At 47.2% G+C, this 26,952-nt stretch overlaps 1 protein-coding gene across 5 annotated transcripts in view; it reads left to right on the forward strand.

Moving 5' to 3' along the window:
• The window catches only part of UBE3A (ubiquitin protein ligase E3A), a 107,719-nt gene that overhangs the window by 66,761 nt on the left and 14,006 nt on the right, over nucleotides 1-26,952 (forward strand). For all 5 annotated transcript variants that reach the window (XM_040425118.1, XM_040425121.1, XM_040425116.1 and 2 more), the window contains exon 10: nucleotides 6,726-6,869. In XM_040425118.1, the coding sequence (XP_040281052.1) occupies nucleotides 6,726-6,869 (144 nt within the window). The remainder of the gene's footprint in view (nucleotides 1-6,725; nucleotides 6,870-26,952) is intronic.

Consider the following 26,952-nt stretch of genomic DNA (forward strand, 5'->3'; position numbering starts at 1 on the left):
CACCTCAGACAAGTCCTAATAAGTACAGTAATACATGTATTGCTGACTCCAGATCTGTAATTTTTATGTCGATATTCACCCCCTGCTCTGTGCCCTCAAACCAGCCATAGAATGCATTGAGAGGACTCCTGTGCATGCATGCATAATTGAGAGGACTCCAGGAGAAGTCTTTTCTATGCATTCCATAGCAGTTTGCGTGCACACAGCAGAACGGGTATCTGCATACAAATTATTCATCTGGAGTCACGACACATGTCGTCGTGTAGCCCTAACCTTATAGGGCTTTTCCTTTCATCTGGGAGGCATTAAAGTGAACATCTTATACTTTGCTTCATTGCAAAGGTTCTTCTGCAGGTTTTATGTCCACAAACATACTACTTTCAGGTTCTTTTTACACAAATTTAGAGACCTGCTATGGGGCAGATTCACTCAGACTGGCGTCTTATATGCCAGCTTTAGTGAGCACGCCGTTTCAGTAAGATGCAGCATATTTACAGTATTTTCTGGAGTTCCATGCGCCAGAAAATCAAATCTATGGCATCTTATTAGCTGCTATAGATTCAAACTATAATTTCTCGTTCATTCCATTGGGGGACACAGACCATGGGTATAGCTTAGAGATATTACTAGGAGGGACACTATGCAAAAAAAGAAGCTCCTCCTCCTCGGGCTATACCCCCAGGCACCTCCAGGAGAACTTCAGTCTTTGCTTAGTGTCCGTCCAAGGAGGTTGACTCTTACTCTTCTCCTGTTTGTTATTTTCTGTTTTCAGATGGGGAAGCAGGTCAGCATTGCGCTTTCCTGGCCCCTGTGGAGTGTCTGCCACGGTCTTCTGAAGGTTCCTGGCTACCTCCCATTCCCCCACAGAAGAAAAGTGGATCCAGGCTCGACATGTAAGCTCTGGCATCCCACCAGCTGCTGGGACACCTGCTGCCTACCCTCCCCAGAGCACTGCCCTCCCTTGGAGTCAGATGTCTGAAGAGGTGACTCCCTGCTGGTCTGGACATTGAGGGAGCATGCTGAGCAGATAAGTATTGCCTACTTCAATCTCCCTTCTCTCTCTTCCCTCCCCCCTATCTTCATGTCGTTTGTCTGGCACTCTGAGGCCGCCTGGGTGAGCTGGAAAAGGACCTGCTGGGGGCATTTTTTCCTAGGGGAGGGGGCCTTCCGGGTAGGGCTGATGATTCCCTATCTTCATTTTTCCTACCTGCCTACAGCTCAAACGGCAGCTTAAGATCGGCAGAGACAGGACGCCTCTGCATATGATTATTTCTGTTCCTTTAGACTGCGGCCGCTGCGCTCTCTGCAGCTCCCCGCCGGACCGCTCCGTCATTCATTAACCCCCGCCGCGCCGTACGGCTATGGGGTGTAGTTTGAATCGCGCGCGCGCTTTTTTCGCGCTGCAATGACGTGCTCAAGGGGGCGGAGCTTCGGCGTCCGGCCTGTTTTCTCCTTACTCCGGAGACTCTGCTGGATTGTGGCCGTGCAGCTCCTCAGTGACCGGAGACTTCTGCTGTTTGCCTGGGTGGTAGGAATTGCAGCAACCTGGTAGGAAATCTGATTTACATTGGAATCCATCATGCCTAAACCTGGGGCCCCTAAGCCTTCCAAGGCTCCCTCTCAGGCTCCACTGGAGTCATGTAAGATATGCCTTAGGCCTTTTTCTGTCACTGGTTCTTGTGACTCATGCCCTGCTCCTATACAGGATCAGCCTCCTTCTCTTGCTCAGCCCGGTCCTCCCTCTGCCCCTGCGGAACCAGCGGTACCCGCCTGGGCCTCCGCCATGTCTAATGCGGCAGCTGATCTGGCCTTAGTTGCCAAGGCAGCCATGTCCTTCATGGAGCGCATGGCGGCTACTACCCCTGTGGCAGCCACCACTCCATCTCCTCTCAGTGACTCTCACAGAGGGCGTCTGACTTCTAAAAGGCAGCGTGAGCGGCAGCATTCTTCCTTGGATGACTCCGCTTCTCCCCCTCGCCTTGAGGCATGCCCGGTTGACTCTCCCCCCCCCGCAGGGAGCGCAAATCCGAAGGGGAATTGTCCGGATCGGACGAAGTCACGGAGCGGGAACCCCTGCCTAAGCTTTCCACCATGGTAACCGAGTTGGTGGCAGCCGTCCGTGACACTTTTAATATACAAGGGGATTCTCCTCCCTCCACTAGTCGGGAGTTCTCCCTTTTTCCACCTAAGAAGCAGGAGTCCGCTGTGTTCCCTATTCATGAGGAATTCACTGCGGTCATATCAAAAGCTTGGGATCATCCTAATCAAATATTTTCGGCCACCAAGCGTATGGATACACTGTATCCTTTTCCAGCTGACACAGTGGAAAAGTGGACTTCTTCCCCTAAGGTAGATCCTCCGGTGGCCAGGTTAGCCAAGAACACGGCCCTTCCCGTCCTAGTCGGTTCCTCTCTGCAGGATGCGGTGGACAGACGTTTGGATTCACTTTCCAAGTCTATCTTCTCCCTGGCGGGCGCTTCCCTGCGACCGGCCTTCACGTCAGCTTGGGTCGCCAGAGCCCTTACAATGTGGTTGCAGCGCCACCACCAGGATCTGTCAGAGCAGGACGCCTCTGCAGATACTCTGGATTTTATCATTCAGATGTCTCAAGCTTCCAAATATCTCTGTGAGGCTTCAATGGACATCGGCTCCCTCTTTGCCCGTATTTCGGCCCTCTCTGTCATTCAGCGCAGGGAGGTCTGGCTGAAGGTGTGGGATGCTGATGCCTCATCTAAGCGTTCACTCGCTAACCTTCCCTTTGAAGGGTCCAGGCTCTTTGGGGCTCAACTAGATGAATTTATTTCGGCTGCAACTGGGGGCAAGAGCACTCATCTACCTCAGCCCAGGACCAAGCTTCCCTTTCGGTCTCGGCCTTCAGGTTTCCAGCGCAGTCCTTTCGTCGCTTCTCCACTGCCAGGACGCCGTCGTCCTCATCGGCAGGGGGGTCCCAGGACTCCCGCAAGAAGCCTTTCTTCAAGCCCCAGCCTTCTTGGCGGCCTCGGGCGCAGTCAGCCCGTCGTCCTGCTCCCAAGCAACCCTCCGCATGAAGGGGTGCCCCCACCCCTCGTGGTGGGGGGACGTCTGCTCTCCTTTCAACAAGTTTGGAGGGCTCACGTTCTGGACGCCTGGGCTCTGGAAGTGGTGACGTCCGGTTACAAGTTGGAGTTCGCGTCCAGTCCGCCGGAACGTTTTTTCCCTTCTCGCGTTCCGGGGGATCCGGCCAAGGCCTCGGATCTCTTTTTTGCGGTCTCCTCTCTTCTGGACCGTGGTGTCATTTCCCCCGTTCCCCCAGAAGAGCAAGGAACAGGTTTTTACTCAAACCTGTTCGTTGTTCCAAAGAAGGAGGGGTCAGTGCGTCCGATCTTGGATCTAAAACTTCTCAACAAGTTTCTACGGGTGCGGAAGTTTCGCATGGAGTCCCTTCGCTCCGTTATTGCTTCTCTGAGTCCAGGAGAATTCCTCGCGTCTGTGGACATTCAAGACGCCTACTTGCACGTCCCTATTGCAGAGTCCCACCATCGTTTTCTGCGCTTTGTCATAGGGGGGGCGTCATTACCAGTTCGTCGCCCTACCTTTTGGGTTGGCGACCGCTCCTCGGGTTTTTACGAAGATTCTGGCGCCTCTCATGGCGCTTCTTCGCACCAGGGGCATCTCTTTGTTACCATACCTAGACGACATCTTGATAAAAGCTCCGTCTCTTCCACAGGCCGAGGACAGCGTCCGAATCACCGTTCAATCCCTGGAACGGTTCGGGTGGCTGATTAATCTTCCCAAGTCCTCTCTTCACCCCTCCCGGAGACTCTCGTTCCTGGGGATGATCTTGGACACCTCGATTTCTCGGGTGTTTCTTCCGGATTCCAAGGTTTCCCAGATTCGACTGGCAGTGGTGTTTCTTCTACGCTCTCCACGTCCCACCATTCGGGAGTGCATGCGGGTGCTGGGCCTTATGGTCTCCTCTTTCGAGGCGATTCCGTACGCCCAATTTCACACTCGTCCGCTACTACAAATGATCCTTGCCCTCTGGAACAAGAGCCCTCGGGGTCTAGACACTCCTGTTCTTCTGTCCCGGCAAGTTCGAACTTCTCTCCCTTGGTGGCAGTCTTCCCTCAACCTATCGTCAGGAAGGTCCTTCCTTCCGTTCTCCTGGACGGTAGTCACCACCGACGCCAGCCTCATCGGTTGGGGAGGTGTTCTCCGGAACCTCACAGTTCAGGGTGTCTGGTCGACGGAGGAGTCCCGTCTCCCGATAAACGTCTTGGAACTAAGGGCGATTTTCCACTCCCTCTCCCACTGGACTCCTCTCCTTGCAACCTCGCCCGGTGCGTGTTCAGTCGGACAATGCCACGGCTGTGGCTTATGTCAACCATCAGGGCGGGACCCGCAGTCGGGCAGTAATGCAGGAAGTAGCGAGGATCCTCTTATGGGCGGAGTCGCATGTTCCAGTATTGTCGGCAGTGTATATCCCGGGAGTCGACAATTGGACGGCGGATTTTCTGAGTCGCACCAGGGTGGATCCGGGAGAATGGTCTCTCCATCCGGGAGGTTTTCGAGGACATCTGCAACCGATGGGGCCGTCCGGACGTAGATTTGATGGCTTCCCGGCTCAACCACAAGGTGCCGGTGTATCTAGCCCGCGTTCGAGACCCGCGGGCGGACGGGGTAGACGCGCTGGTAGCTCCATGGCAGCGGTTCAGCCTCCTTTACGTCTTCCCTCCGATTCCTCTGTTGCCGAAGGTGCTGCGCAAGATAGAGGCGGAGGGGATACCAACCATTCTCGTCGCCCCGGATTGGCCTCGCCGCGCCTGGTTCTCCAGCGTCGCTCGTATGTTGGTCGACGTTCCGTGGCCGCTACCCGACAGAGAGGATCTCCTGTCTCAGGGGCCACTCTTCCACCAGAATTCACGGCAGCTGCGTTTAACGGCGTGGCTGTTGAGCCCTCCATCCTAAGGAAGAGAGGCTTCTCTGATGCGGTGGTAAGAACCATGATCGGAAGCCGGCTTCTTCACTGATCTATTATCGCACCTGGAAGGCCTTCCTGGTTTTTTGTGAGAAGTCGGGCTACCCGCCCCTACGTTTCTCTGTCCCAGTGGTGCTGTCCTTTCTCCAATCCGGCCTTGACATGGGTCTGTCGCTCAGTTCTTTGAAGGGTCAGGTTTCTGCTTTGGCTATCTTTTTTCAGAAGTCCATTGCCTTTTTGAGACCTGTGAAAACCTTCCTGCAGGGGGTGGCGCATTCTGTTCCCCCGTATGTGCCTCCCTTGCCCCCCTGGGATCTCAACTTGGTTCTGCGCGCCCTTCAGTCGGCGCCTTTTGAGCCTCTGAGGGAGATCTCTGGTTTTACTCACCTGGAAGGTAGTTTTTCTGGTGGCCATAACCTCCATCAGGCGAGTTTCGGAGCTGGCCGCACTTTCCTGCCGAGAACCTTTTCTGGTCTTTCACCAGGATAAGGTGGTGCTCAGACCGGTGCCTTCTTTTTTGCCCAAGGTGGTTTCTCCCTTCCACCTTAACGAAGATCTTGTCCTGCCCTCTTTTTGTCCTTCTCCGGCGAACCCCAAGGAATGCGCTCTCCACTCTCTGGACGTCGTCAGGGCTCTGAAGGTGTACCTGGAGGCTACTGCCTCCTTCCGGCGTTCAGACTCTCTCCTTGTGATTCCTGAAGGGTCTCGTAAGGGCCTGGCGGCTTCCAAGGTCACCGTGGCGCGGTGGATCCGTTCCGCTATTGCTGCGGCCTATCGCGCTCGTGGCCAGGTTCCGCCGTCTCGGATTACTGCTCACTCCACAAGGGCAGTGGGAGCTTCCTGGGCTAGACGCAATCGCGCATCCGTTTCCCAGTTGTGTAAGGCGGCCACTTGGTCGTCCTTACATACTTTCACAAAGTTTTATCAGCTACACTCTCTGGCCTCGGCTGATGCTGTTTTTTGGCGCAGGGTATTGCAGGCTGTGGTTCCTGTTTAACTGCGGGACGTTTATTCCAGGCGGTGTTGGGTTTGTTTCTTGTTCCCACCCCATGGACTGCTTTGGGACGTCCCATGGTCTGTGTCCCCCAATGGAATGAACGAGAAAAGGAGATTTTTGTGAAACTCACCTGTAAAATCTTTTTCTCGTCTTTTCCATTGGGGGACACAGCTCCCGCCCCTTTTTTTATGGTTTTTCGCCTTATGGTGTGCGGTGTGATGGTTTCCATTGTGTTTTATTTCCTTTCTCCTTCTCCTACTGCTTTTGCAACGACTGAAGTTCTCCTGGAGGTGCCTGGGGGTATAGCCCGAGGAGGAGGAGCTTCTTTTTTTGCATAGTGTCCCTCCTAGTAATATCTCTAAGCTATACCCATGGTCTGTGTCCCCCAATGGAAAAGACGAAAAAAGATTTTACAGGTGAGTTTCACAAAAATCTCCTTTTATACCAGTTTGTAACATAAATTATAGTGACTCTCTGCTCATTTTTCTTACCACTTTTGAAAAGTGCCAAAAAGTGTAAAAAGGTGCAGATTATATTGCACCATATTTGTGCCCTTTTATTCCCGCTATAAAAGTGTACAATCTGATAAATCTTCCCCTTTGTATCTAACAAAAGCAAGAAACTGTTAATACAGGACATTGGAAAACACTTTCCTGTCTTTTCAGTTTTATTGAAATAATTGTTTGTAAGATTGATAAGAGTAGACTTGTCACTTTTCCATATTTAAAATGTGTGACCCATTAATACATTTTCATTATTGTTCTTTTTTAGACAATTCTGGGATATAGTACATTCATTTACCGATGAGCAGAAAAGATTGTTCTTACAGTTTACAACTGGCACAGATAGAGCTCCTGTGGGTGGACTAGGAAAACTAAAGATGATTATAGCCAAAAATGGCCCAGACACAGACCGGTAAGGCCCTTTATGTATATAACATAGTGATACCATGCTTGATACACACTTCATGTGCACACGAAATGTAATACGGTGCTTGATGATCACCTGAAAGAGAATGGGTAATTTATTCTCTAAAAGGGTGTATTTCACCTGCCGGCAGATGATCGCTAATGTGCGTTTGTAGTAACGCTCATTAGCGATCATCTGGCAGTGTAATACGTCCGCCGATTGCCCGATGAACAAGCAAGCGCAAGTTCATGGGGCAGTACAAATGTTTTGACAAGTTAGAAAATCATTGTTTGCAGGCAGCAGATCGTGGTGTGTAATCACAATCTGCTGCAGACAAACAATGATTTACTATAGGGAAGAGCGATGGTATAATGATCGCTCCTCCCTATACTGAGGAGGAGATTGCTGCACGTAATAGCAGCGGTCTCCTCCGCTAACGATTGCCGGGAAGGAACTGAAATTTTTATCAGGATGATTCACATAAGTCTGCGGAGAAGTGAAGTTTCTAGCCTAGACAGAAAGGCTAAACGTCTAATACATACAATATATATCTTTTTCATTGGGTGTTTACATATGGATGTCTGTTTAGGGTGATATATTTACAGGTTGAGCCAAAAGTCTGGACATACCCTTTTAACTAGTGTCATTTGTAGAAAATAGACTTCTAACGTGTGACAGTTTTAAAGGGGTTGTTCGGGTTCAGAGCTGAACCCAGACATACCTCTATTTTCACCCAGGCAGCCCCCTGACTTGAGCATCGGAGTAGTTCATGCTCCGATGCTCTCCTTTGCCTTGCGCTAAATCGCTCAGGGCAAAGGCATTTTCAGAAGTTCCGGTGACGTACCGGGCTCTTCATGGAGCTTCCAGAAAGGCCAGTGATGTCACCAGCACTGATGGGCGTGCTTTAGCGCTGCCCTAGCCAGTAAAACGGCTAGGGCAGCGCTAAAGCATGCCCATCAGAGCCGGTGATGTCACCGAACACACTGCCGGGCGGAAGCCACCGCCTGGCAGTGTGTTTATTGTAAACAAAAGAGCTCTTGCCCTGCACAATCTAGCGCAGGGCAAGGGAGCGCATTGGAGCATGAGATGCTCTGATGCTAACATCAGAGGTGCTGCTTGGGTGAAAATATGGGTATGTCGGGGTTCAGCTCTGAACCCGGACAACCACTTTAATTGAGGGAGGCTACATTATTTGGTGGAGGACATGTTTTTGGCCGCCATATTGAATTCAGCTCAGGTGCTCAGTGGAAATGGTTTGTGCGATATATCAGTCTTGGCTAGAATTTATTTGGAAACACACCCGAAGTTTCATTTTTGACCTATCTTTACCTGTTTAGGAGTTGAACCAAGGTCAAGGCTTCCTAAATTTCTTTATATGATGTGTTCCATGTGTCCCCATTCTTCTGGATGCACATACAGGTGAAACTCGAAAAATTAGAATATCGTGCAAAGTTCATTTATTTCAGTAAGGCAACTTAAAAGGTGAAACTAACATATGAGATAGACGCTTTACTTGCAAAGCGAGATATTTCAAGCCTTTATTTGTTATAATTTGGATGATTATGGCTTATAGTTTATGAAAACCCCAAAGTCAGAATCTCAGGTACCCTTTGCTCAGGGGGTATGGATTAATTAGCTGACTAGAGTGTGACACTTTAAGCCTAAAATATTGAACCTTTTCACAAAATTAGAATTTAAGCTGCATTAATGCAATTCCTTTTCATTTGCATTACTGAAATAAATGGAGTTTTGCATGATATTCTAATTTTTCGAGTTTCACCTGTAGTTAAACATTTAGTCCACTATCACAGGGGCCAACTACCTAAAATATAACTTTTAATCAAAAATAGCTAAAAAATACACACACATACAGTACAGACCAAAAGTTTGGACACACCTTCTCATTCAAAGAGTTTTCTTTATTTTCATGACTATGAAGGCATCAAAACTATGAATTAACACATGTGGAATTATATACATAACAAACAAGTGTGAAACAACAGAAAATATGTCATATTCTAGGTTCTTCAAGTAGCCACCTTTTGCTTTGATTACTGCTTTGCACACCCTTGGCATTCTCTTGATGAGCTTCAAGAGGTAGTCACCTGAAATGGTCTTCCAACAGTCTTGAAGGAGTTCCCAGAGATGCTTAGCATTGTTGGCCCTTTTGCCTTCACTCTGCGGTCCAGCTCACCCCAAACCATCTCGATTGGGTTCAGGTCCGGTGACTGTGGAGGCCAGGTCATCTGGCGCAGCAACCCATCACTCTCCTTCATGGTCAAATAGCCCTTACTTTCAAAGTTTTCCCAATTTTTCAGCTGACTGACTGACCTTAATTTCTTAAAGTAATGATGGCCACTCGTTTTTCTTTACTTAGCTGCTTTTTTTCTTGCCATAATACAAATTCTAACAGTCTATTCAGTAGGACTATCAGCTGTGTATCCACCTGACTTCTCCTCAACGCAACTGATGGTCCCAACCCCATTTATAAGGCAAGAAATCCCACTTATTAAACCTGACAGGGCACACCTGTGAAGTGAAAACCATTTCAGGGGACTACCTCTTGAAGCTCATCAAGAGAATGCCAAGAGTGTGCAAAGCAGTAATCAAAGCAAAAGGTGGCTACTTTGAAGAACCTAGAATATGACATATTTTCTGTTTCACACTTGTTTGTTATGTATATAATTCCACATGTGTTAATTCATAGTTTTGATGCCTTCAGTGTGAATCTACAATTTTCATAGTCATGAAAATAAAGAGAACTCTTTGAATGAGAAGGTGTGTCCAAACTTTTGGTCTGTACTGTATGTCCCTCACATGGGGACTGATAGACATACAGAAAACACACACAGACAGAGCCAATGAAAGGACCAGGTCAGGAGGGCTAGGTGTGATGGTATAGCAGGGCCAGAATCACATGGGTCACTAGGTATATCCCTGTGCTTATCTCAGCCCAGAGATGCACCCTGATGGTGGGGACACTCCGTCCCCGTGCCTAACCTGCCTGTCCTAGCGTCCTAAATGGAGACAGGTAACGGATAAGTACTTTATCATTATCAGTAATGTCCACTTAGCTATGCTAGCTCTATTGCCTTAAAGGGTTTCTGTCACCCCATTAAACCGTTTTTTTTTTTTTTCTTTCCTAATAATCCCTATAGTGCGATCTCATGATACATAAGCAAATTAATCATTTTGGTTTAGTAGAATTTGCTAAAATTCGATTTTTAAAATATGCTAATTACCTTGCTACCAGCAAGTAGGGCGGCTACTTGCTGGTAGCAGCCGCATCCTCCGATGGTAATGACGCCCCCTCGGCATGCTGATTGACAGGGCCAGGGAAGGGAATCGTTCTCTGCTGGCGCTGTTAGAATTTGAAATCTCGCGCCTGCGCCGTACCTGTCTTCAATCAGCGCAGGCGCACTGAGAGGCGGCCGCTCGCTCGACCGCTCCATCCTCAATGCGCCTGCGTCGATGACGTCATCAAGTACACCCGGAAGAGAAGATGCCGGCATCGCTGGAAGGAGGCGGAGAGTCTGGTGACGTCGCTGGATGCTCGAATCAGGTAAGTATGTACATAATAAGCATGCTGCCACAAAAACCACCAACGAAATGGGAATAAATAATTTTATAAAAATGACAGTTATTAACACTATACCACCAACGATTATTAATAATAAATCTCTTCCGGGTGTACTTGATGACGTCATCGACGCAGGCGTATTGAGGATGGAGCGGTCGAGAGAGCGGCCGCCTCTCAGTGCGCCTGCGCCGATTGAAGACAGGTACGGCGCAGGCGCGGGATTTCAAATTCTAACAGCGCCAGCAGAGAACGATTCCCTTCCCTGGCCCTGTCAATCAGCATGCCGAGGGGGCGTTATTACGATCGGAGGATGCGGCTGCTACCAGCAAGTAGCCGCCCTACTTGCTGGTAGCAAGGTAATTAGCATATTTTAAAAATCGATTTTTAGCAAATTCTACTGAACCAAAATGATTAATTTGCTTATGTATCATGAGATCGCACTATAGGGAATATTAGTAAAGAAAAAAAAAAAAACGGTTTAATGGGGTGACAGAAACCCTTTAATCTAAGCAGTATAGTGCTGCATGGTGGTGCTCCAGTCACCTTGGTTTTTTCATTTCATTTATGTGGACTGTGATCGCGGACTTATCTTTGTCATCGTGACACAGTCGCTGTACTGATAAACCAGTGGTATGCAGTCGCCGGATTTTTGCGGCAACTTGTTCATCCATACACTGTGTCTATTGATGAAATTTTTACTGGTCTCCTGATGAACCACATCTTTGAGGGGAAACGCGTCGAGACTGAGATCTAGAGCACTGATTGGAGATCATCTATGTAAATTGTGACTCCGCTATTGATTGATCCAGATATCTCTCTGGATCTCCATTTAGGACGCTATTTTTGTATAGTAGCCTTTTCGGGACCCAGACATCCATATGGGTCGTTTTAAGGACAGGCAGGTTAGGCACGGGGACGGAGTGTTCCCACCATCAGGGTGCATCTCTGGGCTGAGATAAGCACAGGGATATCACAGGGATATACCTAGTGACCCATGTGATTCTGGCCCTGCTATACCATCACACCTAGCCCTCCTGACCTGGTCCTTTCATTGGCTTTCTGTCTGTGTGTGTTTTCTGTATGTCTATCAGTCCCCATGTGAGGGACATATGTGTGTGTATTTTTTAGCTATTTTTGATTAAAAGTTATATTTTAGGTAGTTGGCCCCTGTGATAGTGTTCCTACATACAACTACCAGATAAAAATTTACTCAGGTTTATATACCCAACATTTAGTCCAGCCTTCGTGAACACACTGAAGAACCGCAGGATATACTTCATAGTATTGTAGGTTTCTCTCCTTTTAGGTGAGCTGTTTTGGCTCCCCTGAAATGGCTCGCCTAAAATGACTAAATTTTAACCAAGATTGATATATTGATATATCACATGACTTTCTTCCCATTGGAAGAACCGGAGCTGAATTCAATATCACGAACTTCAAAATGGCATCCAAAAATGATTCCTCCACCAAATAATGCAGCCTTTGTCCCAATTAATACTTTCGTACATTGGCAGTCAATTTTCTACAAATTACACCAGTTAAAAGGCTGTGTCCAGACTTTTGTCTCACTCTGTCCTCTCCCTGCGTATAGCAGCCAAAACTAGTGTTTTTCATTTTACCATTTAAAAGTGGGATAAACCTTTAACCCCTTTAAGCAACAGCAAGTTTGCCGGAGCCCCATTTTTTTAATTTTGACATGTCACTTTATCCATTTCAAATTTTGTGATCTGTATGGGAATCTATTCTTAACTAGTGTTAAGCGAACTTGTGTTTTAACTTCTGCGCCCAAAGTTCAGGTTACCGAAGAATCCCATTATGGATTCCGCTACCACGGACCATAACTGAATTTGGAATCCATAACGGGATTCTTCGATAACCCGAACTTTGCACGCAGAACTTAAATTAAAACACAAGTTCGCTGAACACTACTCTTAACCCAAGTCACTATGTTAGAAGATGTGTTATCTTACTAATCTAAAACCCTTTTACTCGCTTATCTGAAGCACTTTCTCCCCTTCCTGTGGATGGGCAGCAGCTCACATAAGACAGTCAAGCACCTGCATCTCCGTGGATGCATTGCAATTAGCTTTTGGTAACCCCTTCCTCCCAAGAATAGGAAAGTCTCCCACATATCGCCCCCAGAGATACATATGGCATGTAATGTCCCAAGAGTTTCCTTCTCCACTGTCTAGAGAGACATATAGCTAGATATTTTTGTGAAATATGTCCAGGCACATCTCAGTAAATTAGAATATCATTGAAAAGTTAATCTATTTCAGTAATTCAATTCAAAAAGTGAAACTTTTATATTTAGTTTCATTACACAGAATGATCTATTTCAAGCGTTTATTTATTTTAATGTTGATGATTATGGCTTGCAACTAATGGAAACCCAAAAGTCAGTAACTCAGAAAATGTGACTATTGTGAAAAGGTTCATTGTAGACTCTCATGAAGTCACACTGTAATCAGCTACTCAACACACGACACCTGCAAAGCTTCCCTAAGCCTTTAATTGGTCCTTCAGACTGGTTCAGCAGGCTACACAATCATGGGGAAGAAAGACTGCTGACCTGACAGTTGTCCAGAAGACAGTCTTTGACACCCTCCACAAGGAGGGTAAATCACAAAAGGTCCTTGCTAAAGAAGCTGTTCAGAGTGCTGTATCCAAGTGTATTCATGAAAGTTGAGCATAAGGAAAAAAACAGTGTGGTAGAAAAAGGTCCACAAGCAACAGGAATAACCACAGCCCTGTTAGGATTGTCAAGAAAAAGCCATCCAAGAATTTGGGGGAGATTCACAAGCAGTGGACTGCAGCTGGAGTCAGTGCTTCAAGAGCTACCACACTGACATGGGCTACCACTGTCACATTCCTTGTGTCAAGCCACTCACGATCCAGAGAGAACATAAGAAGTGCCTTACATGGGCTAAGCAAATAAGACTGGACTGTTGCTCTGTGGGCCAAAGTCCTGTTTTCATATGAAAATAAAATTTACATTTCTTTTGGAAATCAAGATCCCAGAGTCTGGAGGAAGAGTGGAGAGGAACACAATTCCAAGTTGTGAAGTTTCCACACTCTGTGATGGTTTGGGGAGCCATGGCATCTGCTGTTGTTGGACCACTGTGTTATATGAAGTCCAAAGTCAGCTCAGCCGTCTACCAGGAAATTTTAGAGCGCTTCATGCTTCCTTCTGCTGATATCCTTTTCTAGCATGACTTGGCACCTGCCCACACTGCCAAAGTACCAATACCTGTTTTAATAACCATGATATCACTGTGCTCGATATTGTCAGAAGGAAGATGAGACACCAGACCTAGCAATGCAGACAAGCTGAAGGCCGCTATCAATGCAACCTGGGCTTTCATAACAACTTAGTAGTGCCACAGGCTTATCGTGTCCATTCCATGCCGCATTGATGCAATAATTCATGCAAAAGGAGCCCTGACCAACTATTGAGTTCATATACTGTACATAATGTCGGGATCTGTACTCAGGATGGGGTTGACAATGACAGACTTCAGGAGAGAAGGCAGGTTAAAAAGTCCAAAACGTTTTTTTCTCTCTGGTATCATTGGGGGACACAGGAAACTATGGGTATAGCTGTTGCCGCTAGGAGGAGACACTAAGCAAAAAAGTGTTAGCTCCTCCTCTCGGCTATACCCCTTTTGCATACACTGAGCTAAACCTTTTTTCTTATTTTAGTTTTTTACCTTTTTCCCACTTAGGCATGGGAAGCAGAGACGCCTGGCCTCTCTGTTTACCTGGGGAGGAAGGCCAGTGTCGGTTCAGAGTATGACAAAGGTAACTGGGCACTCTCAGGATATCTGAACCATATGGAATTTATTAGCATATAAAATTAATATGTAGTTCAATTTGCGGCAATATATAACAGCGGTCAATGGTGAGCAATATAACATGGATAACTAAAATGGCATACCTGAAGTGCATAGGCTAATAGTAGGAAGCAGCAATCGCTAAAAATACATCGTAAAAACGAATAGGATACAATATATCATAAAAAAATCGAGGAGTAGATAAAATGGAAAAATCGATTCACAGTAGATAGGTTGATGTCGATTAGTGCAAATGGTATAAATTTCAAATGGGAAAAAATCTCGAATCTATTGGCAGCGATATTGGTAATGTCCTAAAATATGCCCAATTCGATAAGTTAGCAGTAGTAATCGGATGTTCGAATGTCCCAGTACAGTATGAACAGGCAAGGCGTAGCGGCGTCCCGCTAATTACATGGACCAGCGGCGTCACACTGCAATGTTAGCAACGAAAGTTTTAAATTCTGCCGGAATAAAATCAAACAGTATTACCGTATCATTTGTCCATCACAGAGTCGCTCTGAACAGTGGTCCTGTGAGTGTGAAGACCAATAGTTTACGAGCGATATTCGTTCTTGCTTCCCATGCTGGCAAATGTTTGGCACGTGCAGTCAGACCTTCACTGTGGAATCAGGTCTTGCGTGTTGCTTTTCAAAATTACCATTAGTGTGGCGGACTATTTTTCTGTGTGAAAATCCGGTAAGTTATTCCAGCTTCTCAAGTAGTCCCAGACTTGGGGGTTCTGTCTTAGCTAGATGCGTTTCAGGGTATCAAATAACCCCTTCATCAGTAGCTACCAGTCCCCCAAAGACTCCTTTCTTATATAGTGGGTAAGGTATTCCAAAAACCTGGGATAGATCTTCTTTTTGGGCGAATGTTTTGTCTTTCCATATATTCCCATTTCCCCAAACTGCACAATAGAATCCTCATACTGCAATACATTAGTTATTTTCAACACAATTCAAACTGCCATATTTAGTACATTCAACTTAGGCCTCATGCACACGACAGTATTTTTTCACGGTCCGCAAAACGGGGTTCCGTTGGTCCGTGATCCGTGACCGGTTTTTCGTCCGTGGGTCTTCCTGGATTTTTGGAGGATCCACGGACATAAAAAAAAAAGTCGTTTTGGTGTCCGCCTGGCCGTGCAGAGCCAAACGGATCCGTCCTGACTTACAATGCAAGTCAATGTGGACGGATCCGTTTGACGTTGACACAATATGGTGCAATTTCAAACGGGTCCGTCCCCCATTGACTTTCAATGTAAAGTCAGGAGTTAATATACTATCGGATCGGAGTTTTCTCCAATCCGATGGTATATTTTAACTTGAAGCGTCCCCATCACCATGGGAACGCCTCTGTTAGAATATACCATCGGATTTGAGTTACATCGTGAAAACTCATATCCGACAGTAAATTCTAACACAGAGGCGTTCCCATGGTGATGGGGACGCTTCAAGTTAGAATATACTACGAACTGTGTACATGACTGCCCCCTGCTGCCTGGCAGCACCCGATCTCTTACAGAGGGCTGTGATCAGCACAATTAACCCCTCAGGTGCCGCACCTGAAGGGGTTAATTGTTTGTATCATAGCCCCCTGTAAGAGATCAGGGGCTGCCAGGCAGCAGGAGGCAGACCCCCCTCCCTCCCCAGTTTGAATATCATTGGTGGCCAGTGTGCGGGCCCCCCTCCCTCCCTCTATTGTATTATCATTGGTGGCCAGTGTGCGCCCCCCGGCCCCCCCTCTATTGTATTAATATCATTGGTGGCCAGTATGCGGCCTCCCCTCCTCCGCCCCCCCCCCCCCCCCCCCCCCCCCCCCCCCCCCCCCCCCCCCCCCCCCGATCATTGGTGGCAGCGGAGAGTTCCGATCGGAGTCCCAGTTTAATCGCTGGGGCTCCGATCGGTAACCATGGCAACCAGGACTGCAGTAGCGATTAAACTGGGACTCTGATCGGAACTCTCCGCTGCCACCAATGATGGGGGGGGGGAGAGGAGAGGCCGCACACTGTCCACCAATGACATTAATACAATAGAGTTGGGGCCGGGGGGGCGGCGCACACTGGCCACCAATGATAATACAATGGAGGGAGGGGGGGCGCACACTGGCCACCAATGATAATACAATAGTGGGGGGGCCGCACACTGGCCACCAATGAGAATACAATAAAGGGAGGGAGGGGGGGCCGCACACTGGCCACCAATGAGAATACAATAGAGGGAGGGGGGGCTGCACACTGGCCACCAATGATAATACAATAAAGGGAGGAAGGGGGGGCCGCACTGGCCACCAATAATAATACAATAGAGGGGTGGCCGGCGGATGGCCGCACTGGCCACCAATGAAATTAAAACTGGGGAGGGAGGGGGGTCTGCTGCCTGGCAGCCCCTGATCTCTTACAGGGGGCTATGATACGCACAATTAAACCCTTCAGGTGCGGCACCTGAGGGGTTAATTATGCTGATCACAGCCCCCTGTAAGAGATCGGGTGCTGCCAGGCAGTAGGGGGCAGTCATGTACACAGTTCGTAGTATATTCTAACTAGAAGCGTCCTCATCACTATGGGAACACCTCTGTGTTAGAATATACTATCGGATTTGAGTTTTCACAAAGTTAAAACTCATCTCTGAAAAAGCTTTTATGCAGACGGATCTTCGGATCCGTCTGTATGAAAGTAGCCTACGGATCACGGACACGGATGCCAATCTTGTGTGCATCCGTGTTTTTTCACGGACCCATTGACTTGAATGGGTCCGTAAACCGTTGTCCGTCAAAAAAATAGGACAGGTCATATTTTTTTGACGGACAGGATACACTGATCACGGAGGCGGATGACAAACTGCATTTTCCGAGTTTTAACGGACCAATTGAAAGTCAATGGGTCCGCAGAAAATCACGGAAAACGGAACAACGGCCACGGGTACACACAACGGTCGTGTGCATGAGGCCTTATAATGTATATATTATAAAAATTATGAAAAACAATAAAAACTGTAAAAAAAAAAATTAAAGCACATCGCAACTATATATTTAAAAATCCTGATGTACCTATGTGTATATACACTCACCTAAAGAATTATTAGGACCACCTGTTCTATTTCTCATTAATGCAATTATCTAGTCAACCAATCACATGGCAGTTGCTTCAATGCATTTAGGGGTGTGGTCCTGGTCAAGACAATCTCCTGAACTCCAAACTAAATGTCAGAATGGGAAAGAAAGGTGATTTAAGCAATTTTGAGCGTGGCATGGTTGTTGGTGCCAGACGGGCCGGTCTGAGTATTTCACAATCTGCTCAGTTACTGGGATTTTCACGCACAACCATTTCTAGGGTTTACAAAGAATGGTGTGAAAAGGGAAAAACATCCAGTATGCGGCAGTCCTGTGGGCAAAAATGCCTTGTGGATGCTAGAGGTCAGAGGAGAATGGGCCGACTGATTCAAGCTGATAGAAAAGCAACGTTGACTGAAATAACCACTCGTTACAACCGAGGTATGCAGCAAAGCATTTGTGAAGCCACAACACGCACAACCTTGAGGTCGATGGGCTACAACAGCAGAAGACTCCACCGGGTACCACTCATCTCCACTACAAATAGGAAAAAGAGGCTACAATTTGCACGAGCTCACCAAAATTGGACTGTTGAAGACTGGAAAAATGTTGCCTGGTCTGATGAGTCTCGATTTCTGTTGAGACATTCAAATGGTAGAGTCCGAATTTGGCGTAAACAGAATGAGAACATGTATCCAGCCTCTGATGGCTACTTCCAGCAGGATAATGCACCATGTCACAAAGCTCGAATCATTTCAAATTGGTTTCTTGAACAAGACAATGAGTTCACTGTACTAAAATGGCCCCCACAGTCACCAGATCTCAACCCAATAGAGCATCTTTGGGATGTGGTGGAACGGGAGCTTCGTGCCCTGGATGTGCATCCCTCAAATCTCCATCAACTGCAAGATGCTATCCTATCAATATGGGCCAACATTTCTAAAGAATGCTATCAGCACCTTGTTGAATCAATGCCACGTAGAATTAATGCAGTTCTGAAGGCAAAAGGGGGTCCAACACCATATCAGTATGGTGTTCCTAATAATTCTTTAGGTGAGTGTATATACCTAATGGTTCTAACTACAGACAAATACATATTCCATCCATGCCGCATTGATGCAATAATTCATGCAAAAGGAGCCCTGACCAACTATTGAGTTCATATACTGTGCATACTGTCGGGATCTGTACTCAGGATGGGGTTGACAATGACAGACTTCAGGAGAGACAGCAGGTTAAAAAGTCCAAAAAGTTTATTTCTCTCTCGTATCATTGGGGGACACAGGAAACCATGGGTATAGCTGTTGCCACTAGGAGGAGATACTAAGCAAAAAAGTGTTAGCTCCTCCTCTCGGTTATACCCCTTTTGCATACACTGAGCTAAACCTTTTTTCTTATTTTAGTTTATTTTACCTTTTTCCCACTTAGGCATGGGAAGCAGAGACGCCTGGCCTCTCTGTTTACCTGGGAAGGAAGGCCAGTGTCAGTTCCCTTCACCACCCGACCTGCTCCCCTGCATCCCAACAGCCATGGGGTCACCTGCATTTCTGCAGTCTCCCCCTCCACTTCAGCCTCACTACCACCTCGGTGCTCGTGGCTGAGGAGGTGACCCTGCTGGTACCCCGAGGGGGGGGGTGAAGAGAAGAGGATGAAGATAGGGTGAGTATATTTCCCTCCATCCACTCCACCACCCCCACTCGCCACCATCAACATCCCCATTAACCACCATCACTCACTCACTCCACTCCCCCTTGGCTAGGTACTCCCCTTCCTTCTTTTGCCGGGTGCTTGAGCTCCCCCCTCCCATCGCCTTGTACTATTCCCTCCACCTTCTTCCCTCCAGGACCCGCTAGTGCTGTTCCAAGATTCCATTCTTGGGGTGACGGCCGCCGCTTTCACCCTGAATATGCCCGTCCCTGATCTTCCTCGGTCCCATGGTTCGGGCAGTTCCACAGCTGTGTTTACCGCACCCTCAATAAGCAGGGTAATTGCTGCTGGATACCGTACACCCTGTAGCATTACCCCCTTCCATAGGCGGAGTAACGGCTCTACCACTGCATGTTGTCGTATTACCCTGCTTCCATAGGTGGAGTACTTGCACTACCATGAGATGCTGTTGCATTACCCTCTTCCCAGAGGCGGAGTGATTGGGCTACCACTGGATAAAGTGCTGTAGCATTACCTCCCGTCCATAGACAGAGCACTTGCACTACCATTGGATGCTGTACAGCCTGTCACATTACACACTTCCACAGGTGGAGTGATAGCTCTACCACTGGGCATGGTATATCCTGTTGCAAAATAATTGCACCACCACTGGATATCCTATCTTATTCCCTCCTTTTACAGGTGAAGTAATCACACCCACATTTGCATACTGTGACTACTACGCCACACTGAAATGGTGCTACTAGCACCGGATATGGTGCCTCCTATAATTATTCCTCCCCTTCCACAGGCAGAGTAATGGTGCTACCACGGGATACAGTTTATACTATCCCTTTATCTCCTTTCACAGGTTGGGCACTCATGCTATCAGGTGGTGTGATTACACCATAATTGGATATTGTGGAGTATTGGTCCCAGCAGCGGCTGCTATACTTCCTGTAATATTCCCCTAAAAAAAAAACTGCCCCCCCCCCCCCCTTCCACAGGTGGAGTGATGAGACTACCGCTAGATGCTTTATATTCTATCCCATCACTTTCTTTCGCAGGTAATCACCCTAATGAGTGGAGTGATTACCTTATGGTTAAATACTGTGAATGCTATGCCACTTAGGAGTATTGGTCCTAACTCTGGCTTCCATACTTCCCGTCATATTCCTTCCCCTTCACAGGTGGAGTATTGAAAAGAGACCTTACCTACTATTGCCTTATCCTCTTCAGTAGGTGGTGTGCGGGCGACACTGCTGGATACTGCACTACTTCAAAATTATCCTCTTCCTCAGATAAATTTTATGTATGTTGGTGTTGGGCAACTACATGTGTCCTCTGCCTGCTCAGGGTGTTTCCCTACACTACAACCTTTCTTGTGCTTTAAGTCCCGGTTGGAATCCACTTTACAATGGTAGTCATTGTCACCTCCAATAGGTGGAGCTGTGCTAGCACAGAATACGGTGGTTACTTCCACATTCACCCGCTTGGTGGGTTATGTATTTCGTTGACTCAGTATGCCATCTTTAAGTCCAGCGCTCCTCCTTCTCAGGTGGAGTATTTGCGCTACCACTACATACCACCATGACTGCTACTGTATGGCCTCTTCCTCAGGTGGAGATTCAGTGGCAACTACTGCGGGCCCTCCTTAGACAGAGTCCTATGCTGACACTAAATACCGTGGGATATGGCCTCCCCGTCAGGTGGAGTATTGCACTACCCTTAGGCGCTGTGGCTACTACTGTATGGCCTCCCTCTTGTGTAGGGTGTTGCACGAGCACTAGGTGCTGTGTTCTCTACTGTATGCCTCCCTTCTCAAGTGGACTTCTTTCGGAAGCCCTATGTTTTATGCCTACAACTGTATAGTTCCCTTCTCAGGTTTATTGCCTATGTTCTTCCTGAATGCTATCATGGCGCCCATGTTGCTTCCTCCCTTACATGGCACATTTGCACCAGGTATTGGATCTGTGATTTCTACCACATTGATAGATCCAGCTGATTAGCAGATACTTAGATCTACCTAGGTTAATTATCAAAATACCAAATTCCAGAAAAATATAACCCTAAAGTCTAATATACTTTATTTCAATTAATTTAAAATCTGGGAATCTGTCTCCCAAAAAAAGGACAGACAATGATCACTGAAGGTCTGATCGATGAGGACCAAAAGGAAGCACCTAAAAACATATATTGTAAGGGAAATGGGGAAACTATCCCTCGTCTTTCCCTACTCTTTTCCTCAGCCCAGGGACGGCCCCTAATGGTGGGGACTCCCTGTCCTCGAACCTGGGCTGTTATTACCCTCAACAGACCCTGAGGGGTATGGAAAGGAGGGTGAGTAAATTGATAACACCCTAGAAAAAGGGAAAGTGCTTACCAACAAAACAGATACAAAAAACACAACACCCAACCCTGTGTAAAAGGGCTTAATGGTGGATAACATTCATACTATCAGTCATGATGTTGTCGGGGACCTATGAATGAATGTATAATCCACCTCGTGATTAAGATGATATATGCAACCCCGATGCGTTTCCCCCTTTCACGGGTTCATCATGGGGTTATAGAATATAGGTGATGGTAAACGGGTTGGTGGACTAGGTCCTAAGGATAAAGATCACTGTATATCGAATAACAAAAACTACAGGGTTAGTGATTTCTTGATTGTGTTAAAACATAACTTTTACTATAGAATTTAAGAAAATTGGCCCAAAATACATATATACATAAATACAAATTTATAGTCAGAGCGGCGGTATGACAGGTAATCGTGCACGGCGGCACCCGATGATAAATTAAGGCGGATACTCGGCGGCACCCAAAAAGAACCCGTACTCCTACCGCTCTGTTGTCTGCGTCCAGGGTGCAGAATGCGTCCAGATGATGCCACGATGATGGACTCCAATGCAGACGCTCAACTGCTAAAGGGACGGCGGGGTACAACTGAGGCCCTGATTTGGCCCTGTAAAGTGATCTATGGCTTAACCTGTCATGCACTAGAACACCTTCCCAATTAAAATATATTTTATATTTTAATTGGGAAGGTGTTCTAGTGCATGATAATTATTCTTCCCTCACTTATATTTACTGCAAAGCGGTTTTTTGATATGGTATGGCTTAACCTGACACAGTGCCCTGTGGTTAGGCTGCTATCCCTCAATAGTATCAGGGTAAGCCATAGATCACTTTACAGGGCCAAATCAGGGCCTTAGTTGTACCCCGCCGTCCCTTTAGCAGTTGAGCGTCTGCATCATCGTGGTATCATCTGGACGCAGACAACAGAGCGGTAGGAATACGGGTTCTTTTTGGGTGCCGCCGAGTACCCTCAATTTATCATCGGGTGCCGCTGTGCACAATTACCTGTCATACCGCCGCTCTGACTATAATATGTATATATGTATTTTGGCCCAATTTTCTTAAATTCTATATTAAAAGTTATGTTTTAACACAATCAAGAAATCACTAACCTTGTAATTTTTGATATGGGTGATGGATAGTATGGCATCTGTAGCTAGATAAACAATATCAAATGATATAATACCAAGGCACCAATAATCATTGACAGGAGGAACTTTCATATTTTAGACAACAAAAAAACTGACAGTATGACCAAAGGACTAGCACAGGTCGGCAGTCATGCCCGTCCCGGGGCCTACGTGAAGTTCACTTCAGATATAGTCTGCATAGATTGCCATAAAGCGTAATGGGCTCACGGGTACATCCCAAGCATTCCTTCAGTCCATACAGATAGCCAGTAAGTTGTAAGTATAAGGATCCGGTAGTCCCAGTGCCTCCTCAGTCACTTACGGTAAGTGTGCCCTTAAGGCGATTAAATATATAATTTAATCTTGTGCTGTCTTGTATCTCGATCACGAATCCCCACGTCCGTGTTTCGGCCTAGTCATAAGCTACCGCGGGTTGGTTTCTCACCCTATATAATCCCGTTAGCGGACCAGGCTTATATCAAACGAGAAGCTGGTGGCAGTATACCCGGGCTGAGAAGGCGCTGTTTCACGGCGGCAGTGAAAAGGCTCTCAGCTCATTGCCTCTCTGTGCCCGCGTGGACAGGAGGTGTCTGTGTAAACTGTACCAAGCTGACCTTACCTGCCCCTCTCGCGGGCGTAGCGTCAGGAATAGAACAGACATTTATAGGACATTTCATCATTTTTCCAAATTCTTATGAAAATATATTCAGCACATACTGCATTGAACTAAGGCTACTTTCACACTAGTGTCTTTTGCGGATTCGTCATGGATCTGCAAAAACCCTTCCGTTACAATAATACAACCGCATGCATCCGTCATGAACGGATCCGTTTGTATTATGTCTTCTATAGCCGAGACGGATCCGTCATGAACACTATTGAAAGTCAATGGGGGACGGATCCGTTTTCTATTGTCAGAGAAAACGGGTCCATCCCCATTGACTTACATTGTGTGCCAGGACGGATCCGTCTTGCTCCTCACCACAATGCAGACAGCCTAACTGTACCGATTTATTATATATTTTTGGACTCCGATTCCACAGCCCTGCCTAATGGTACTGGTCGTCCACATTAATTTCTTCACCAGTATGTGCAATTGCATGAGCTGCTATAGCTAACGAGTCCCTCAGCTGATGTGACCCCCTCGTTGCTCTGACGCTCATCTACCGTATTTTTTCCTGCACAAGTGGGTCATTGACGCTAAAGGTTGACTCTGTGACAGCTTCAGCATTGCATCTCTTGGCAGATTGAGTAATGGCTTGGACATGTCCGGCTGTAGCGGACATACCTATTCACATGCTGTGAGTTGACTACATTCTCCTCTCTCCAGTTGAGCGGTTGTGCTGTCATTGGTTGTCACCGCTCATGGGGGGATCTGTTGCAATATTGAAACACCCTTTCTATTTTATGCCCGTCCACAGGCAAAGTACACTGCTCAAAAAAATAAAGGGAACACAAAAATAACACATCCTAGATCTGAATTAATTATTCTTCTGAAATACTTTGTTCTTTACATTTACGTTGAATGTGCTAACAAAATCACACAAAAATAAAAAAATGGAAATCAAATTTTTTAACCCACGGAGGTCTGGATTTGGAGTCACACTCAATTAAAGTGGAAAAACACACTACAGGCTGATCCAACTTTGATGTAATGTCCTTAAAACAAGTCAAAATGAGGCTCAGTAGTGTGTGTGTCCTCCACGTGCCTGTATGACCTCCCTACAACGCCTGTGCATGCTCCTGAGGCGGTGGCGGACGGTCTCCTGAGGGATCTCCTCCCAGACCTGGACTAAAGCATCTGCCCACTCCTGGACAGTCTGTGGTGCAACATGACATTGGTGGATAGAGCGAGACATGATGTCCCAGATGTGCTCAATTAGATTCAGGTCTGGGGAACGGGCGGGCCAGTCCATAGCATCAATGCCTTCGTCTTGCAGGAACTGCTGACACACTCCAGCCACATGAGGTCTAGCATTGTCTTGCATTAGGAGGAACCCAGGGCCAACCGCACCAGCATATGGTCTCACAAGGGGTCTGAAGATCTCATCTCGGTACCTAATGGCAGTCAGGCTACCTCTGGCGAGCACATGGAGGGCTTTGCGGCCCTCCAAAGAAATGCCACCCCACACCATTACTGACCCAATGCCAAACTGGTCATGCTGGAGGATGTTGCAGGCAGCAGAATGTTCTCCACGGCGTCTCCAGACTTTGTCACGTCTGTCACATGTGCTCAGTGTGAACCTGCTTTCATCTGTGAAGAGCACAGGGCGCCAGTGGCGAATTTGCCAATCTTGGTGTTTTCTGGCAAATGCCAAACGTCCTGCACGGTTTTGGGCTGTAAGCACAACCCCCACCTGTGGACGTGGGGCCCTCATATCACCCTCATGGAGTCTGTTTCTGACCGTTTGAGCAGACACATGCACATTTGTGGCCTGCTGGAGGTCATTTTGCAGGGCTCTGGCAGTGCTCCTCCTGTTCCTCCTTGCACAAAGGCAGAGGTAGCGGTCCTGCTGCTGGGTTGTTGGCCTCCTCCAAGTCTCCTGATGTACTGGCCTGTCTCCTGGTAGCGCCTCCATGCTCTGGACACTACGCTGACGGACACAGCAAACCTTCTTGCCACAGCTCGCATTGATGTGCCATCCTGGATAAGCTGCACTACCTGAGCCACTTGTGTGGGTTGTAGACTCCGTCTCATGCTACCACTAGCGTGAAAGCACCGGCAGCATTCAAAAGTGCCCTAAACATCAGCCAGGAAGCATAGGAACTGAGAAGTGGTCTGTGGTCACCACCTGCAGAACCACTCCTTTATTGGGGGTGTCTTGATAATTGCCTATAATTTCCACCTGTTTATCCCATTTGCACAACAGCATGTGAAATTGATTGTTACTCAGTGCTGCTTCCTAAGTGGACAGTTTGATTTCACAGAAGTGTGATTGACTTGGAGTTACATTGTGTTTTAGTGTTCCCTTTATTTTTTTGAGCAGTGTAGTTGCACAACTCCCCCTCCCCCCACAGCTGCTGTTTCTGTCCCTGACCAGTATTCATGTCTTGGGTTTACCCATGACTGCCCCGGAGCGCCCACGCTCCCGCCATTTTTTTCCTACATGACTACATGTCTTTTCACTTTTACTTCTGTGGAGGTGGACATCGACTTTATACTCCCCTTAGGACAGTGTATTCACCCATTTCTGGCCTCTTTGTGCATTCCTCTGGGCGGGAGATGGTCTGATGAGTCTGCCCTCCTCCGATGTTTCTAGCGTCGTCATCACTTCAGCCTGCCTTTAGTGCTGTCCGGTCCAGACAGTTTCGTCTGTGGTGTATCTCTTGTTAGGGAACTTACAACGATCCTCTGCGGCTCTGGGGGCATCTGCCGGCCATATTACCTTCTCAGGGAGTTTTTATTTTTTTAGCAGGTGTACGCTGCTTAATCTGCTTCCATGAGTGTACTCAAAGCAACATCCCCAGATATCCCTGGTTTAAGTCTGTGTTCTCTCACGCCTACTCTCTTTTCTCAGTGCAGTTACCCTGTCTCTGTTCTGCTTCCTAGCAGCTATCATGCTGTTGTCCAGGATCCGGCATCATTCAGTCTTCTTTTTGTCTAGTGACGGCAGTTCGTACGGCTCTTAGGCAGCTTTTTCTCTCAAGTGTGGCTGGGATATTACTTTTCCCTGAGGACACTAGTTTTTACTCCTGGACTACTCGCCATTTGCATATGGTTTTTCCATACCACCTATTCCGGTTCCCATTGTGGATAAATCTTCCGTGGCCATCCCTAATTTCGCTTATGAATTGGCCTACAGATGTCTCCTCCTCTACCGGGGAGGTCACTCCAGAACTGGTCCTCTGACTACTGCCTAGTTGATTTCTTTCAGATTACCATGTTTTTTCCCTATGTCCTTTCTCGGGAATTACACATTTGATAGTTTTGTCTGGGCCCTCCTGTTGCTTGTTGGCCTCGTCTCAGACATAACCGGATCTAACAGACCCATTTTTATTGGGTAGACCTCACTCTGTTTTTCCGTGCTGCCTATTGTCATGCAAGATATCCTGGCTTTCCAGTCCAGTCTTCCACAGCAGTTCTGTGGTATTCGATATCCACAGGTTCCATCTGGACATCAATTTCATTCGTCAGAATTGCTTATTCCTCTTGTGGATATTCTGTGCTGCTATCGACTTCTTCTGATGTAGCTTCAGCCCTTTGGCTTTATTTCACTGGGTTTTCTTCTGTCGGCCCGGTCTGCCGCTGCGTGTTATATTCTCTCTGGCTGGCCTGCCTAGTCTTGCTGTCCTATTCAGGGTTCCTGTGAATCTTTCCCCACATTTTCTGGCGGGATCTTATTGCCAGCCTTAGATTTGTTCTTGTTTTTTGTTCCCTCCCCATAGTACTGCTTTAGAACGTCCCATGGTCTCCTGTGTTCCCCCAATGATACGAGCGAGAAATAAAATTTTTGTGCTTACCTGTAAAATCCTTTAATCACTGA

Source organism: Bufo bufo, chromosome 3 (genome assembly GCF_905171765.1).
Source record: "Bufo bufo chromosome 3, aBufBuf1.1, whole genome shotgun sequence".
NCBI lineage: Eukaryota > Metazoa > Chordata > Amphibia > Anura > Bufonidae > Bufo > Bufo bufo.